This window comes from Pollachius pollachius, assembly GCF_949987615.1.
Source record: "Pollachius pollachius genome assembly, chromosome: 10".
Classification (NCBI taxonomy): domain Eukaryota; kingdom Metazoa; phylum Chordata; class Actinopteri; order Gadiformes; family Gadidae; genus Pollachius; species Pollachius pollachius.
In genome coordinates, this window is record NC_136943.1 from 2527626 (window position 1) to 2546190 (window position 18565).

An 18565-nucleotide genomic window follows, 5' to 3' on the forward strand; every position below is an offset into this window, starting at 1 on the left:
GCATTTTTTCCAATATGCCGCACTTTCACCGCATAAATCGCCGATTTCCGTGCAAAATATGCGGGCCTTGCATGATTTCATAATCCCTGCATTTTCGTTAGAAAAAAAGTAATATATATCTTAGCAGAAAGTTGAAAAATGTTGCGTTTACTTCACACAAGAGCAGCCATTTCCCCCTGTTGCCATGGGAACGTTATGAAGTGACTTAATTACCCGACGTGAACGTCAACGAAAAGCTGCATTTTTCGGAAGTTCCCGCAATTTCATCACATAAAACTGCATAAATATGCCGCATATTTCATCGCATTTTTTAAGAAAACGTGCCGCATAATCAAGGATTTTTGGCCTCAACAATCACAAAAAAACGCCGCATTTTTCTGGAGGGACTGACTAATTGGTTAATGTGAGAAACATCAAGAAGAGTTAAGCATTAATCCATTCCCTGTAGTTGTTTATTAAATCAACAGGTAAAATACAATTTCAGTATTTTTCAAAATATACAGCAAAATTTTCACTTTGTAGAAATATGTAAAAAAAAAAAAGGACAATTGCTTAGTAAAAGTATCCCTGCTGAATGACGGACATCAGAGCAGCACTAAGTCCGTCTCCGTCTGCAGGGAGTCCGGGTCGATGCCCGTAATGACCTCCGCGTCCGTCTGCAGCACCAGGAGAACCAGGTCCATGGCCCTCCTCCACGCCTCCACCTTCACACTCAGGTTATCATACACCCTGCTCTGTTCTGCTCCACCCAAAACCCCGCCCAGCCCACCGGAGGCTCCGCCCGGACCACCGGAGGCTCCGCCCAGCCCACCGGAGGCTCCGCCCAGCCCACCGGAGGCTCCGCCCGGACCACCGGAGGCTCCGCCCGGACCACTCTCCCCCAGACCCGTCTCCCCCTGTAGGACCCCTGACTGCCCGTCCCCCGCCCCCACCCCCAGCAGCTCCACCTCCTGCTCCACCACCCTCCGGGCCTGGAGCTTAGAGATCAGCCCGCTGTTGGCCGTCACCGTGGCAACGTAGTCCGTCAGGGCCTCCGCCATCAGCATCAGGACCGTGTCCCTGTAGGGGCCTCCCGCGGCCCCGGCCTCAGGCTCCGCCCCCCCGGGGCCCGCGAGGGGTCGCCGGGCGTGCTCCCGGAGGTCGTGGACACAGAGCAACTCGATGAGGCCGGCCCCGGGGAGCAGGGCCCCGTCCTGAAGGGCCCGCTGCAGCCGGCGGGCGCAGGCCCAGAACTCGTCCTCCAGCGCCTGCAGCCGGGCGGGGACGCAGCCCGTCAGCACCGCCGTGGCCAGGCCCCCGGGGGCCCGCGCGGAGACGCACACCGCCTGGTGCTCCCCCAGGTCTCTCCAGGGGGCCACCGTCACCCCCGTCCCCACACAGCGCTCGCTGAGCTGGGAGGCGTAGGCGACCGGGACGGCCCCCGAGGCCCCGGCGAGGGCCCTCAGGACCGAGGGCCGCACCCGCTCCACCAGCAGCACCCCGCGGGCCAGGCAGGGGGGGGCCAGGGCGTCGCTGGCCGCCCCCGAGACCAGCACCAGCTCCACGCCCAGCCGCAGCAGGGCGGCCAGGACGCCGTCGGCCCACCGGGCCTCCCCGCCGGACCCCCCCGGGCCCAGGCGGTCCGCCACGTGGCTCAGCCCCGGGGGTCTCTTGGAGCCCAGGTGGCGGTACCTCACGCAGAGGTCTCCGGTGAGCAGGGCCACGCGCAGAGACCGGCCCCCCAGCCGCTGGGCCAGCACCGCCTTCTCCAGCGGCAGCCGGACCACCCAGCCCGGCAGGACGCACGCCTGGTCCTCCGACAGACCGGGCACCACGCAGGTCACCACCTGCCCCAGGTCCAGGGCGGAGGCGGCCCCGGGGGCCGACTGCATGCGGCCGGCCTGGACCACCAGCTCCATGGAGCGGGCGCGGCCGTGGCTCAGGGCCCTCGCCGCCGGCCCCACGTCTCCAACGCCACGAGCCGGGGCCGCTAGCGCCGCGGCGGCGCTAGCGGCCGTGGCGCCACCGAAGTGTCTGCTGTGGCTCAGTCTGATGCTCCCAGGGCGGGCGCGCGCACCCGGCCGCTGCGTGGCGACAGCGGGGGAAGGCGGCAACGGCGGCGGCGGCGGCGTGTTGTTGTCGTTGACCAGCTCCAACCGGACGCTGTGTCTCCCGCACGCCCGCAGGCACACGTCCAAACCCTCGCTCATAGCCCCGACTAGCCGCGGCGCCGGGACCCCCCTCCGCAGGCACTCCAGCGCCGCGCGGCTCCACGCCCCGGCCATGAACAGCAGGCAGCCGGCCCCCGTGCCGTGCGCACCGTGATGCGCCCGCACCGCCTCGCCGACCAGCTGGCCCACCGCACAGCTCGGCTCCAGGGTCTCCAGCAGACGGACGCAGGAGCAGGCCAGCGCCGCCGCGCCGCTACCCTCCTCCCGGATCAGCTTGTAGGACTTGCAGGGTCCGAGGGAGGAGTGGGCCAGGCCGGCCAGCGCGGACACCTTCTGCAGCCCGACGTGCTGCTGCTGCTGCTGAACCCTGGAGAACATGACTGTGTGGCCCCGACAGTCACAACATGCTTAACGCAGACCTGTTGCGCTCTGATCTACGGTTGATACCATGCAAACATGGGCAACTTCACCGTTTAGATTCTCTGCATCAACTATTGGTTTGGGTATTGTAAATAATAACAGCTTTTTGTTCTTTTAACATAAACAAAGTAAAGTTATAGCTGCAAGGAAGCAGGTAACGCATCACTACGACTCACTCACTCACTGCACGTTGATCTGTTCATTTGATTATAGCAGGACAGCATAAAGACCACTCACTTCTGCTGTGGTCCCGAAGCAGTGTCTGTTCCACAATCACTCATTCATCATAAAACGCAGTGATGATGAACGTTCTCTACATCATTATAATATAATAATAAAGACTCCCGTCGAGGATCAGCCCATTGGATCAGCCCGTCTGCACCGCCGCTGTGCGTCTGCGACGCTCTGCGCATGCTCGTGCTGCGCCTGTTGCTAGGAGACACGGAAACGAATGCCTCGATTGGTGGACTGACACCAACGCCCGCCTATCCATACTCGCCATTGGTCGAGCGAAGGGAATCCTGTAGTTGCCGTCCCTCCTATTTGCCGGGGCGGTTGTCACTCGAAAAAAAGCAAACTTTGCGGTTGCTGTTGCTGTTGCTGTTGCTTATGTTCGTTGTTGACAACGGAGTGAATCCAAGACAGTCGATACCGCACTACGGAGATCTGGAAAATGGTAAATATCTCTAGTTTACTGACACTTTCGACACGCTTCCTTTCTTATCGATCCGTAAACCGATCAGCAAACCAGGGGGAAAAGTTGAAAGACGACCCGGTACAATCCGAGCTAAGCTAAAGCCAACTTTGTGGGCGGCGGAACCGCGCGTTAAGAGCGCGGCGTTCTGACGGATCAGTCCGGGGGGAACCGTCCTGGGGGTCTTACACCACCTGAAGGGGGTCCTACCCGATCTAACACCCCCTCTAGGTGGGGTGAGGGGTCCTACTCCACCTGCACAGGGGCGCAACTGCCTACACTCTGGGGGGTATGCAGACACATAGCAGCCCCCCCCCCCCCCCAACAAAACCTTCTTTTTTTTTCTGTGAGGCCTTTCCCAGTTGCGTCCTTCACAGCCGTGAACCCCAAGAAAGATTCAGTAATATAGAACCTTCTTCTCATCTGTGTGAACATACCGTATGATAACTGAGGCCTGCTCTTGCTTTGAAATATCGGGGGTGCAGTCCAATTCCACTGCAAAGTACTTGGAGGCTTTGATCTGGGCAGAAATTTGACCTAAAACACACTCTGACATTGAATCAAAAAATTAATTTTGAGTGCACCAGGACAGATATCCAGCCTTTCTAAGATGCTCTGCCAGTGTAACATCATACCGTGCTATGAGCTCAAGGATACCCAGAACATTTCCATTTCTAGGATTTCCTAACTGTGCATTTTCCCCCCCCTCAGTGGCAGGTTTCTTTCTGCAAGGAAGAGTATGCAGGCGATCACCCGAGTCTACACACTTCTCCAGTGTGCCTTTTCAGCGGCCATGGCTCTCTGCAATTCGCTATCAATAGTTTTACCTAGGCGTAAGCGGGATGCCAATTCTTTCCACATCGGAGAAGCATTCATGTGATGACCACTTGTTTCATGGCGCTTCAGTGTTTTTGAAAGACACTGCCAGTTATTAAACCCCACCACACGGCGCGTGTCAGCAACTCTAGCTTCACCCAAAAGCTTACATGCAAAACAATAGACTCTGTTAGAACCTTTGGAGTACATTAAGCAATCCCGCCCTACCATTTGCAGGTGTGGTAGGATACCCCGCAGGTGGTGTAAAACCCCCCTGTAGGTGGAACCCCCTACACCACCTGGCTTATTGTCATCACATGAGCCAGGTGTAGAAAGGGTGTCTCGGCCGTGAAACACCCTTTCTACACCTGGTTCATGTGACGACAATAAGCCACATCATTGGGGGAACCTTGAGGTAACATGTTTTCTGGGCTGGTTTGAGACATCTGGTGAGCTGTTCTCACAACGTTTCACACTTTCACTGACCATCCAGACATACAGCGGTTAGAAACACTGAATACACCGTAAGCCCCATGTTCCCCCTCTAACCAGGCCTCAGGCTACCGTAAGCCCAGCCCTGCCGGGGCCCAGCGGAAGAAGCCCACCCACAAGCAGCCCGAGCTGACGGAGGAGCAGAAGCAGGAGATCCGCGAGGCCTTCGACCTGTTCGACACGGACGGGACGGGCACCATCGACGTCAAGGAGCTCAAGGTGGGCCCCCACGCACCACTCACCCGCACATTACATTCCCTCCCCCTCTGTCTCCCCCTTCCTCTCTCCCCCTCTATCTCCCCCTTTCTCTCTCCCCCTCTATCTCCCCCTTAGTCTCTCCCTCTCTATCTTCCCCTCTTCTCTTTGTTTCTATCTCCCCTCTCTCCAGTTATGGCTCAGGCAGACATTACAATCATCTTTATATTCAGGGCGTTTATCAGAGGCTTTTATCCAAAGCGACTTACAATGAGTCCATTTGTCAGAAGAAGGAGAAACAACAGTATATCTCTGTCGGTACGGTAAGGATGTTCATAGAACCGAGTGCCAAGCACTAACCATCACTAGGTTAACCCATTCCCCGTATACAACATAGATAGCTAGGATAAGAGGCTACTCAATGCTATTTTTAAGTGCCAGGACGTACAACATACAATAAGTCTTTTGAGGAAACTGGTGCGCTTACATGGGTTCACAGCGAGTTCCCACGTGGTGTTTGATTGACTCGTGGTGTTTGATTGACGCGTGGTGTTAGATTGACGCGTGGGGTTTGATTGCTAGGAGTGTTGAGGTGTCCCTGAGCGAGACGCCTCACACCGGCTGCTCCCGACGAGCTGGCTGTCGCCTTGCATGGCAGACACCGCCATGAATGTGTGAATGTGTGCATGAATGGGTGAATGTGAGGCAGTATTGTAAAGCGCTTTAATTGATTGATTTCATATAGCGCTTTTTTAAGGCACTCAAAGACGCTTTACAGTGAAGGGGGGGACCTCATTCACCACCACCAGTGTGCAGCACCCAGAACGCTCACCACACACCAGCTTGAGGTGGAGAGTGAGGTTATTAATGAGTCAGGCAATGATACAGGAGGATGATTAGGGGCCAGATTGAATGAGCCGGATTTGGCAGGTTTAGCGAGGACAACGGGGAAACCCCTACTCTTTACGATAAGTGCCCTGGGACTTTTTATGACCTCAGTGAGTCAGGACCTCGGTGTTACGTCTCCTCCGAAGGACGGAGTGGCCACTGGTAAGCAAAGCGCTGTGTGAATGCAGTCCATAGTTTTTGTACTGCTCTGATCTTTACCAATTCCCTTACCATTCCCCTTGGTCGTGAGCGGCTCAGTTTCACTTTGGTCGTTGTTATGTAGCGACCAAAGTGTCGCCGTCGGTACAGTAAGGATGTTCATAGAGCCAAGTGACAAGCACTAACAATCTCTGGGTTAACCCATTGTCCCTAGACAACAAAGATAGCAGTAATAAGAGGCTACACAAAGCCATTTTTAAGTGCCAGGACGTACGACATACAATAAGTACAATAAGTAGAGTCCAGGTGAACTCTGAACAGGTGAGTCTTTCGGGAGCTGGTGAGCTTGTGTGGGTTCACAGCGAGTTCCCACGTGGTGTTTGATTGACGCGTGGGGTTTGATTGACGCGTGGGGTTTGATTGTGCTCCCCCCCCCCCCCAGGTGGCCATGCGTGCGCTCGGCTTCGAGCCCAAAAAGGAGGAGATCAAGAAGATGATCGCCGACATCGACAAGCAGGGATCAGGGATGATCGACTTCAACGACTTCCTCAGCATGATGACCCCCAAGATGGTATGGCGGGGGGCATGACACCCAGGCCGTCTGCAGTGTCAGCTATTATTGGTTTCCGCTGATCTCAAACGGGAAAGCGTGATGATTTATCCAGCGCTTTTCTAACCAACTAGCCACTCAAAGCGCTTCACAATTTCGCCTCACATTCACCCATTCACGCACTCATTCATACACCGACGGCGGTGTCAGCCACGCAAAGGCGACAGCCAGGAGCAGTCAGGCCGCGGCGTCTCGCTCAGGGACACCTCTGCACTCGGCTCGGAGGAGCCGGGGATCGAACCGGCAACCTTCCGGTGACCGGCCGACCCGCTCTACCTCCTGAGCCACATGTCACCCCGTGTGATATCTGACCTTTGTGACGCGCCGTCCCGTGTTCCTCAGAGCGAGAAGGACTTCACGGAGGAGATCTTGAAGGCCTTCCGGCTGTTTGACGACGACTGCACCGGAAGGATCTCCTTCAAGAACCTGAAGCGGGTCGCCAAGGAGCTGGGGGAGAACCTAACCGACGAGGAGCTGCAGGTACAGGAACGCACTCACTCAAACTCGCTCACTCACCCAATCACTCGCTCGCTCACTCATTCTCTCTTTCACTCACTCTTTTTCTCCCTCACTCACACAATCACTCACCCTCTCACTCAAACTCTGTCTTCTTCACTCATTCTCTCTTTCACTCACTCATTAACACTCTCTCTCCCTTTCTCTCTATCACTCACTCACTTACTCTCTCCCGCACTCTCATTAATTCACTGACTTACTCTCTGTCACTCACTCTCTCTCTCTGTCACTCACTCTTTCTCTCTCTCTCTGTCACTCACTCTCTCTCTCCCCGTCATTCACAATTCAAAGCCATCGTCCCATGTCTAACAGTCACCTCTGTTAGGAATGGGATTTATATTTATATATGTATAGATATATAGATAGATATAGATATAGATGAAGATCAATCTCTATATGTGTCCGAGCTGCTGGGTCTCCTGGTCTAATGTGTTTCGTGGTTTCAGGAGATGATCGACGAGGCGGACAGAGACGGGGACGGGGAGGTCAACGAGCAGGAGTTCCTGAGGATCATGAAGAAGACCAGTCTGTACTGACCGCCCCCTTGTGGCTCCCCATCGCTCCATCCGGCTGCCATGGCAACCTGCGGACGCCGCCTGTAAATACGTCTCAATACGCTTTCTGTGTTTTTGTACCGTCGTTTTGCATCGAACATGAATAAACTTATTTATGTTTCTCAAAGTATTCCTTTGGTGTCACTTTGTGTAAGTCTCGTGGCGGCATGTGGGACACCGCGACACTCCGCTAGGAGTGTCGAGGTGTCCCTGAGCGAGATGCCTCACACCGGCTGCTCCCGACGAGCTGGCTGTTGCCTTGCATGGCAGACACCGGCATGAATGTGTGAATGTGTGCATGAATGGGTGAATGTGACGCAGTATGGCAAAGCGCTTTAATTGATTGAATTCATATAGCGCTTTTATAAATCCCTCAAAGACGCTTTACAGTAAGGGGATGACCTCATTCACCACCACCAGTTTGCAGCACCCAGAACGCTCACCACACACCAGCTTGAGGTGGAGAGTGAGGTTATTAATGAGTCAGCCAATGATACAGGAGGATGATTAGGGGCCAGATTGAATGAGCCGGATTTGGCAGGTTTAGCGAGGACACCGGGGAAACCCCTACTCTTTGCGATAAGTGCCCTGGGACCTTTAATGACCTCAGTGAGTCAGGACCTCGGTGTTACGTCTCCTCCGAAGGACGGAGTGGCCAATGGTAAGAAAAGCGCTGTGTGAATGCAGTCCATAGTTTTTGTACTGCTCTGATCTTTACCCATTCCCTTACCATTCCCCTTGGTCGTGACTCATCTCAGCGGCTCAGTTTCACTTTGATCGTTATTATGTAGCGACCAAAGTGTCGCCGTCGGTACAGTAAGGATGTTCATAGAGCCAAGTGACAAGCACTAACAATCTCTGGGTTAACCCATTGTCCCTAGACAACAAAGATAGCAGTAATAAGAGGCTACACAAAGCCATTTTTAAGTGCCAGGACGTACGACATACAATAAGTACAATAAGTAGAGTCCAGGTGAACTCTGAACAGGTGAGTCTTTCAGGAGCTGGTGAGCTTGTGTGGGTTCACAGCGAGTTCCCACGTGGTGTTTGATTGACGCGTGGTGTTTGATTGACGCGTGGGGTTTGATTGTGCCCCCCCCCCCCCCCCCCCCCCCAGGTGGCCATGCGTGCGCTCGGCTTCGAGCCCAAAAAGGAGGAGATCAAGAAGATGATCGCCGACATCGACAAGCAGGGATCAGGGATGATCGACTTCAACGACTTCCTCAGCATGATGACCCCCAAGATGGTATGGCGGGGGGCATGACACCCAGGCCGTCTGCAGTGTCAGCTATTATTGGTTTCCGCTGATCTCAAACGGGAAAGCGTGATGATTTATCCAGCGCTTTTCTAACCAGCTAGCCACTCAAAGCGCTTCACAATTTCGCCTCACATTCACCCATTCACGCACTCATTCATACACCGACGGCGGTGTCAGCCACGCAAAGGCGACAGCCAGGAGCAGTCAGGCCGCGGCGTCTCGCTCAGGGACACCTCTGCACTCGGCTCGGAGGAGCCGGGGATCGAACCGGCAACCTTCCGGTGACCGGCCGACCCGCTCTACCTCCTGAGCCACATGTCGCCCCGTGTGATATCTGACCTTTGTGACGCGCCGTCCCGTGTTCCTCAGAGCGAGAAGGACTTCACGGAGGAGATCTTGAAGGCCTTCCGGCTGTTTGACGACGACTGCACCGGAAGGATCTCCTTCAAGAACCTGAAGCGGGTCGCCAAGGAGCTGGGGGAGAACCTAACCGACGAGGAGCTGCAGGTACAGGAACGCACTCACTCAAACTCGCTCACTCACCCAATCACTCGCTCGCTCACTCATTCTCTCTTTCACTCACTCTTTTTCTCCCTCACTCACACAATCACTCACCCTCTCACTCAAACTCTGTCTTCTTCACTCATTCTCTCTTTCACTCACTCATTAACACTCTCTCTCCCTTTCTCTCTATCACTCACTCACTTACTCTCTCCCGCACTCTCATTAATTCACTGACTTACTCTCTGTCACTCACTCTCTCTCTCTGTCACTCACTCTTTCTCTCTCTCTCTGTCACTCACTCTCTCTCTCCCCGTCATTCACAATTCAAAGCCATCGTCCCATGTCTAACAGTCACCTCTGTTAGGAATGGGATTTATATTTATATATGTATAGATATATAGATAGATATAGATGTAGATGAAGATCAATCTCTATATGTGTCCGAGCTGCTGGGTCTCCTGGTCTAATGTGTTTCGTGGTTTCAGGAGATGATCGACGAGGCGGACAGAGACGGGGACGGGGAGGTCAACGAGCAGGAGTTCCTGAGGATCATGAAGAAGACCAGTCTGTACTGACCGCCCCCTTGTGGCTCCCCATCGCTCCATCCGGCTGCCATGGCAACCTGCGGACGCCGCCTGTAAATACGTCTCAATACGCTTTCTGTGTCTTTGTACCGTCGTTTTGCATCGAACATGAATAAAGTTATTTATGTTTCTCAAAGTATTCCTTTGGTGTCACTTTGTGTAAGTCTCGTGGCGGCATGTGGGACACCGCGACACTCCGCTAGGAGTGTCGAGGTGTCCCTGAGCGAGATGCCTCACACCGGCTGCTCCCGACGAGCTGGCTGTCGCCTTGCATGGCAGACACCGGCATGAATGTGTGAATGTGTGCATGAATGGGTGAATGTGAGGCAGTATTGTAAAGCGCTTTAATTGATTGATTTCATATAGCGCTTTTTTAAGGCACTCAAAGACGCTTTACAGTGAAGGGGGGGACCTCATTCACCACCACCAGTGTGCAGCACCCAGAACGCTCACCACACACCAGCTTGAGGTGGAGAGTGAGGTTATTAATGAGTCAGCCAATGATACAGGAGGATGATTAGGGGCCAGATTGAATGAGCCGGATTTGGCAGGTTTAGCGAGGACAACGGGGAAACCCCTACTCTTTGCGATAAGTGCCCTGGGACTTTTTATGACCTCAGTGAGTCAGGACCTCGGTGTTACGTCTCCTCCGAAGGACGGAGTGGCCACTGGTAAGCAAAGCGCTGTGTGAATGCAGTCCATAGTTTTTGTACTGCTCTGATCTTTACCAATTCCCTTACCATTCCCCTTGGTCGTGAGCGGCTCAGTTTCACTTTGGTCGTTGTTATGTAGCGACCAAAGTGTCGCCGTCGGTACAGTAAGGATGTTCATAGAGCCAAGTGACAAGCACTAACAATCTCTGGGTTAACCCATTGTCCCTAGACAACAAAGATAGCAGTAATAAGAGGCTACACAAAGCCATTTTTAAGTGCCAGGACGTACGACATACAATAAGTACAATAAGTAGAGTCCAGGTGAACTCTGAACAGGTGAGTCTTTCGGGAGCTGGTGAGCTTGTGTGGGTTCACAGCGAGTTCCCACGTGGTGTTTGATTGACGCGTGGGGTTTGATTGACGCGTGGGGTTTGATTGTGCTCCCCCCCCCCCCCAGGTGGCCATGCGTGCGCTCGGCTTCGAGCCCAAAAAGGAGGAGATCAAGAAGATGATCGCCGACATCGACAAGCAGGGATCAGGGATGATCGACTTCAACGACTTCCTCAGCATGATGACCCCCAAGATGGTATGGCGGGGGACATGACACCCAGGCCGTCTGCAGTGTCAGCTATTATTGGTTTCCGCTGATCTCAAACGGGAAAGCGTGATGATTTATCCAGCGCTTTTCTAACCAGCTAGCCACTCAAAGCGCTTCACAATTTCGCCTCACATTCACCCATTCACGCACTCATTCATACACCGACGGCGGTGTCAGCCACGCAAAGGCGACAGCCAGGAGCAGTCAGGCCGCGGCGTCTCGCTCAGGGACACCTCTGCACTCGGCTCAGAGGAGCCGGGGATCGAACCGGCAACCTTCCGGTGACCGGCCGACCCGCTCTACCTCCTGAGCCACATGTCGCCCCGTGTGATATCTGACCTTTGTGACGCGCCGTCCCGTGTTCCTCAGAGCGAGAAGGACTTCACGGAGGAGATCTTGAAGGCCTTCCGGCTGTTTGACGACGACTGCACCGGAAGGATCTCCTTCAAGAACCTGAAGCGGGTCGCCAAGGAGCTGGGGGAGAACCTAACCGACGAGGAGCTGCAGGTACAGGAACGCACTCAATCAAACTCGCTCACTCACCCAATCACTCGCTCGCTCACTCATTCTCTCTTTCACTCACTCTTTTTCTCCCTCACTCACACAATCACTCACCCTCTCACTCAAACTCTGTCTTCTTCACTCATTCTCTCTTTCACTCACTCATTAACACTCTCTCTCCCTTTCTCTCTATCACTCACTCACTTACTCTCTCCCGCACTCTCATTAATTCACTGACTTACTCTCTGTCACTCACTCTCTCTCTCTGTCACTCACTCTTTCTCTCTCTCTCTGTCACTCACTCTCTCTCTCCCCGTCATTCACAATTCAAAGCCATCGTCCCATGTCTAACAGTCACCTCTGTTAGGAATGGGATTTATATTTATATATGTATAGATATATAGATAGATATAGATATAGATGAAGATCAATCTCTATATGTGTCCGAGCTGCTGGGTCTCCTGGTCTAATGTGTTTCGTGGTTTCAGGAGATGATCGACGAGGCGGACAGAGACGGGGACGGGGAGGTCAACGAGCAGGAGTTCCTGAGGATCATGAAGAAGACCAGTCTGTACTGACCGCCCCCTTGTGGCTCCCCATCGCTCCATCCGGCTGCCATGGCAACCTGCGGACGCCGCCTGTAAATACGTCTCAATACGCTTTCTGTGTTTTTGTACCGTCGTTTTGCATCGAACATGAATAAAGTTATTTATGTTTCTCAAAGTATTCCTTTGGTGTCACTTTGTGTAAGTCTCGTGGCGGCATGTGGGACACCGCGACACTCCGCTAGGAGTGTCGAGGTGTCCCTGAGCGAGATGCCTCACACCGGCTGCTCCCGACGAGCTGGCTGTCGCCTTGCATGGCAGACACCGGCATGAATGTGTGAATGTGTGCATGAATGGGTGAATGTGACGCAGTATGGCAAAGCGCTTTAATTGATTGAATTCATATAGCGCTTTTATAAATCCCTCAAAGACGCTTTACAGTAAGGGGATGACCTCATTCACCACCACCAGTTTGCAGCACCCAGAACGCTCACCACACACCAGCTTGAGGTGGAGAGTGAGGTTATTAATGAGTCAGCCAATGATACAGGAGGATGATTAGGGGCCAGATTGAATGAGCCGGATTTGGCAGGTTTAGCGAGGACACCGGGGAAACCCCTACTCTTTGCGATAAGTGCCCTGGGACCTTTAATGACCTCAGTGAGTCAGGACCTCGGTGTTACGTCTCCTCCGAAGGACGGAGTGGCCACTGGTAAGAAAAGCGCTGTGTGAATGCAGTCCATAGTTTTTGTACTGCTCTGATCTTTACCCATTCCCTTACCATTCCCCTTGGTCGTGACTCATCTCAGCGGCTCAGTTTCACTTTGATCGTTATTATGTAGCGACCAAAGTGTCGCCGTCGGTACAGTAAGGATGTTCATAGAGCCAAGTGACAAGCACTAACAATCTCTGGGTTAACCCATTGTCCCTAGACAACAAAGATAGCAGTAATAAGAGGCTACACAAAGCCATTTTTAAGTGCCAGGACGTACGACATACAATAAGTACAATAAGTAGAGTCCAGGTGAACTCTGAACAGGTGAGTCTTTCAGGAGCTGGTGAGCTTGTGTGGGTTCACAGCGAGTTCCCACGTGGTGTTTGATTGACGCGTGGGGTTTGATTGTGCCCCCCCCCCCTCCCCCCCCCCAGGTGGCCATGCGTGCGCTCGGCTTCGAGCCCAAAAAGGAGGAGATCAAGAAGATGATCGCCGACATCGACAAGCAGGGATCAGGGATGATCGACTTCAACGACTTCCTCAGCATGATGACCCCCAAGATGGTATGGCGGGGGGCATGACACCCAGGCCGTCTGCAGTGTCAGCTATTATTGGTTTCCGCTGATCTCAAACGGGAAAGCGTGATGATTTATCCAGCGCTTTTCTAACCAGCTAGCCACTCAAAGCGCTTCACAATTTCGCCTCACATTCACCCATTCACGCACTCATTCATACACCGACGGCGGTGTCAGCCACGCAAAGGCGACAGCCAGGAGCAGTCAGGCCGCGGCGTCTCGCTCAGGGACACCTCTGCACTCGGCTCAGAGGAGCCGGGGATCGAACCGGCAACCTTCCGGTGACCGGCCGACCCGCTCTACCTCCTGAGCCACATGTCGCCCCGTGTGATATCTGACCTTTGTGACGCGCCGTCCCGTGTTCCTCAGAGCGAGAAGGACTTCACGGAGGAGATCTTGAAGGCCTTCCGGCTGTTTGACGACGACTGCACCGGAAGGATCTCCTTCAAGAACCTGAAGCGGGTCGCCAAGGAGCTGGGGGAGAACCTAACCGACGAGGAGCTGCAGGTACAGGAACGCACTCACTCAAACTCGCTCACTCACCCAATCACTCGCTCGCTCACTCATTCTCTCTTTCACTCACTCTTTTTCTCCCTCACTCACACAATCACTCACCCTCTCACTCAAACTCTGTCTTCTTCACTCATTCTCTCTTTCACTCACTCATTAACACTCTCTCTCCCTTTCTCTCTATCACTCACTCACTTACTCTCTCTCGCACTCTCATTAATTCACTGACTTACTCTCTGTCACTCACTCTCTCTCTCTGTCACTCACTCTTTCTCTCTCTCTCTGTCACTCACTCTCTCTCTCCCCGTCATTCACAATTCAAAGCCATCGTCCCATGTCTAACAGTCACCTCTGTTAGGAATGGGATTTATATTTATATATGTATAGATATATAGATAGATATAGATATAGATGAAGATCAATCTCTATATGTGTCCGAGCTGCTGGGTCTCCTGGTCTAATGTGTTTCGTGGTTTCAGGAGATGATCGACGAGGCGGACAGAGACGGGGACGGGGAGGTCAACGAGCAGGAGTTCCTGAGGATCATGAAGAAGACCAGTCTGTACTGACCGCCCCCTTGTGGCTCCCCATCGCTCCATCCGGCTGCCATGGCAACCTGCGGACGCCGCCTGTAAATACGTCTCAATACGCTTTCTGTGTTTTTGTACCGTCGTTTTGCATCGAACATGAATAAAGTTATTTATGTTTCTCAAAGTATTCCTTTGGTGTCACTTTGTGTAAGTCTCGTGGCGGCATGTGGGACACCGCGACACTCCGCTAGGAGTGTCGAGGTGTCCCTGAGCGAGATGCCTCACACCGGCTGCTCCCGACGAGCTGGCTGTCGCCTTGCATGGCAGACACCGGCATGAATGTGTGAATGTGTGCATGAATGGGTGAATGTGACGCAGTATGGCAAAGCGCTTTAATTGATTGAATTCCTATAGCGCTTTTATAAATCCCTCAAAGACGCTTTACAGTAAGGGGATGACCTCATTCACCACCACCAGTTTGCAGCACCCAGAACGCTCACCACACACCAGCTTGAGGTGGAGAGTGAGGTTATTAATGAGTCAGCCAATGATACAGGAGGATGATTAGGGGCCAGATTGAATGAGCCGGATTTGGCAGGTTTAGCGAGGACACCGGGGAAACCCCTACTCTTTGCGATAAGTGCCCTGGGACCTTTAATGACCTCAGTGAGTCAGGACCTCGGTGTTACGTCTCCTCCGAAGGACGGAGTGGCCACTGGTAAGAAAAGCGCTGTGTGAATGCAGTCCATAGTTTTTGTACTGCTCTGATCTTTACCCATTCCCTTACCATTCCCCTTGGTCGTGACTCATCTCAGCGGCTCAGTTTCACTTTGATCGTTATTATGTAGCGACCAAAGTGTCGCCGTCGGTACAGTAAGGATGTTCATAGAGCCAAGTGACAAGCACTAACAATCTCTGGGTTAACCCATTGTCCCTAGACAACAAAGATAGCAGTAATAAGAGGCTACACAAAGCCATTTTTAAGTGCCAGGACGTACGACATACAATAAGTACAATAAGTAGAGTCCAGGTGAACTCTGAACAGGTGAGTCTTTCAGGAGCTGGTGAGCTTGTGTGGGTTCACAGCGAGTTCCCACGTGGTGTTTGATTGACGCGTGGGGTTTGATTGTGCCCCCCCCCCCTCCCCCCCCCCAGGTGGCCATGCGTGCGCTCGGCTTCGAGCCCAAAAAGGAGGAGATCAAGAAGATGATCGCCGACATCGACAAGCAGGGATCAGGGATGATCGACTTCAACGACTTCCTCAGCATGATGACCCCCAAGATGGTATGGCGGGGGGCATGACACCCAGGCCGTCTGCAGTGTCAGCTATTATTGGTTTCCGCTGATCTCAAACGGGAAAGCGTGATGATTTATCCAGCGCTTTTCTAACCAGCTAGCCACTCAAAGCGCTTCACAATTTCGCCTCACATTCACCCATTCACGCACTCATTCATACACCGACGGCGGTGTCAGCCACGCAAAGGCGACAGCCAGGAGCAGTCAGGCCGCGGCGTCTCGCTCAGGGACACCTCTGCACTCGGCTCAGAGGAGCCGGGGATCGAACCGGCAACCTTCCGGTGACCGGCCGACCCGCTCTACCTCCTGAGCCACATGTCGCCCCGTGTGATATCTGACCTTTGTGACGCGCCGTCCCGTGTTCCTCAGAGCGAGAAGGACTTCACGGAGGAGATCTTGAAGGCCTTCCGGCTGTTTGACGACGACTGCACCGGAAGGATCTCCTTCAAGAACCTGAAGCGGGTCGCCAAGGAGCTGGGGGAGAACCTAACCGACGAGGAGCTGCAGGTACAGGAACGCACTCACTCAAACTCGCTCACTCACCCAATCACTCGCTCGCTCACTCATTCTCTCTTTCACTCACTCTTTTTCTCCCTCACTCACACAATCACTCACCCTCTCACTCAAACTCTGTCTTCTTCACTCATTCTCTCTTTCACTCACTCATTAACACTCTCTCTCCCTTTCTCTCTATCACTCACTCACTTACTCTCTCCCGCACTCTCATTAATTCACTGACTTACTCTCTGTCACTCACTCTCTTTCTCTCTCTCTCTCTGTCACTCACTCTTTCTCTCTCTCTCTGTCACTCACTCTCTCTCTCCCCGTCATTCACTCACAGACAGACAGACAGATGCACAATTCAAAGCCATCGTCCCATGTCTAACAATCACCTCTGTTAGGAATGGGATTTATATTTATATATGTATAGATATATAGATAGATATAGATGTAGATAAAGATCAATCTCTATACAGTGGGGCAAAAAAGTATTTAGTCAGCCACCAATTGTGCAAGTTCTCCCACTTAAAAAGACGAGAGAGGCCTGTAATTTTCATCATAGGTAAACCTCAGCTATGAGAGACAAAATGAAAAAAAAAATCCAGAAAATCACATTGTCTGATTTTTTAAGAATTTATTTGCAAATTATGGTGGAAAATAAGTATTTGGTCACCTACAAACCAGCAAGATTTCTGGCTGTCACAGACCTGTAACTTCTTCTTTAAGAGGCTCCTCTGTCCTCCACTTGTTACCTGTATTAATGGCACCTGTTTGAACTCCTTATCAGTATAAAAGACACCTGTCCACAACATCAAACAGTCACACTCCAAACTCCACTATGACCAAGACCAAAGAGCTGTCAAAGGACACCAGAAACACAATTGTAGACCTGCACCAGGCTGGGAAGTCTGAATCTGCAATAGGTAAGCAGCTTGGTGTGAAGAAATCAACTGTGGGAGCAATTATTAGGAAATGGAATACATACAAGACCACTGATAATCTCCCTCGATCTGGGGCTCCACGCAAGATCTCACCCTGTGGGGTCAAAATGATCACAAGAATGGTGAACAAAAATCCCAGAACCACACGGGGGGACCTAGTGAATGACCTCCAGAGAGCTGGGACCAAAGTAACAAAGGCTACCATCACTAACACACTACGCCGCCAGGGACTCAAATCCTGCAGTGCCAGACGTGTCCCCCTGCTAAAGCCAGTGCATGTCCGGGCCCGTTTGAAGTTTACTAGAGAGCATTTGGATGATCCAGAACAGGATTGGGAGAATGTCATATGGTCAGATGAAACCAAAATATAACTTTTTGGTAAAAACTCAACTCGTCGTGTTTGGAGGAGAGTTGCGTCCAAAGAACACCATACCTACAGTGAAGCATGGGGGTGGAAACATCATGCTTTGGGGCTGTTTTTCTGCCAAGGGACCAGGATGTCTGATCCGTATGACGGAAAGAATGAATGGGGCCATGTATCGTGAGATTTTTAGTGAAAACCTCCTTCCATCAGCAAGGGCACTGAAGATGAAACGTGGCTGGGTCTTTCAGCATGACAATGACCCCAAACACACCGCCCAGGCAACGAAGGAGTGGTTTTGTAAGAAGCATTTCAAGGTCCTGGAGTGGACTAGCCAGTCTCCAGATCTCAACCCCATAGAAAATCTTTGGAGGGAGTTGAAAGTCTGTGTGGCCCAAAAACATCACTGCTCTAGAGGAGATCTGCATGGAGGAATGGGCCAAAATACCAGCAGCAGTGTGTGAAAACCTTGTAAAGACTTACAGAAAACGTTTGACCTCTGTCATTGCCAACAAAGGGCATGTAACAAAGTATTGAGATGACCTTTTGTTATTGACCAAATACTTATTTTCCACCATAATTTGCAAATAAATTCTTTAAAAATCAGACAATGTGATTTTCTATATATTTTTTTTTCATTTTGTCTCTCATAGCTGAGGTATACCTATGATGAAAATTACAGGCCTCTCTCATCTTTTTAAGTGGGAGAACTTGCACAATTGGTGGCTGACTAAATACTTTTTTGCCCCACTGTATGTGTCCGAGCTGCTGGGTCTCCTGGTCTAATGTGTTTCGTGGTTTCAGGAGATGATCGACGAGGCGGACAGAGACGGGGACGGGGAGGTCAACGAGCAGGAGTTCCTGAGGATCATGAAGAAGACCAGTCTGTACTGACCGCCCCCTTGTGGCTCCCCATCGCTCCATCCGGCTGCCATGGCAACCTGCGGACGCCGCCTGTAAATACGTCTCAATACGCTTTCTGTGTTTTTGTACCGTCGT

The 18565-nt window shown here is 52.5% G+C and overlaps 5 protein-coding genes across 6 annotated transcripts; all 5 read left to right on the forward strand.

The window, feature by feature from the left end:
* The first annotated feature begins 3113 nt into the window (after nt 1-3113).
* On the forward strand, nt 3114-9254 carry LOC307081303 (uncharacterized protein). Of its 2 annotated transcripts, XR_013812138.1 has the most exons (6): nt 3114-3246; nt 4633-4791; nt 6257-6385; nt 6767-6904; nt 7387-7538; nt 8612-9254. XR_013812138.1 is itself a non-coding variant. In XM_079744422.1 (5 exons), the coding sequence occupies exons 1-5, from the start codon at nt 3244-3246 to the stop codon at nt 7474-7476; spliced, it is 519 nt and encodes a 172-aa protein (XP_079600548.1). In that variant the 5' UTR covers nt 3114-3243; the 3' UTR covers nt 7477-7614. The 2 variants fall into 2 exon arrangements, 1 of the variants encoding a protein (XP_079600548.1); XM_079744422.1 differs by lacking the exon at nt 8612-9254 and having other exon boundaries at nt 7387-7614.
* LOC307081570 (centrin-2-like) lies at nt 8618-9831 on the forward strand (the record flags this gene model as incomplete). Its single annotated transcript, XM_079744821.1, has 3 exons — nt 8618-8740; nt 9122-9259; nt 9742-9831. 3 exons carry the CDS (start codon nt 8618-8620, stop codon nt 9829-9831), a joined length of 351 nt encoding a protein of 116 aa, XP_079600947.1.
* A 182-nt stretch (nt 9832-10013) lies between these two features.
* On the forward strand, nt 10014-13189 carry LOC307081305 (centrin-2-like). The gene is made up of 3 exons (XM_079744424.1): nt 10014-11079; nt 11461-11598; nt 12081-13189. The coding sequence occupies exons 1-3, from the start codon at nt 10957-10959 to the stop codon at nt 12168-12170; spliced, it is 351 nt and encodes a 116-aa protein (XP_079600550.1). The 5' UTR covers nt 10014-10956; the 3' UTR covers nt 12171-13189.
* LOC307081304 (centrin-2-like) lies at nt 12137-14825 on the forward strand. The gene is made up of 4 exons (XM_079744423.1): nt 12137-12232; nt 13287-13415; nt 13797-13934; nt 14417-14825. Exons 2-4 carry the CDS (start codon nt 13293-13295, stop codon nt 14504-14506), a joined length of 351 nt encoding a protein of 116 aa, XP_079600549.1. The 5' UTR covers nt 12137-12232; nt 13287-13292; the 3' UTR covers nt 14507-14825.
* An 803-nt stretch (nt 14826-15628) lies between these two features.
* LOC307081572 (centrin-2-like) lies at nt 15629-18460 on the forward strand (the record flags this gene model as incomplete). Its single annotated transcript, XM_079744823.1, has 3 exons — nt 15629-15751; nt 16133-16270; nt 18371-18460. The coding sequence occupies 3 exons, from the start codon at nt 15629-15631 to the stop codon at nt 18458-18460; spliced, it is 351 nt and encodes a 116-aa protein (XP_079600949.1).
* Nucleotides 18461-18565: the final 105 nt, after the last annotated feature.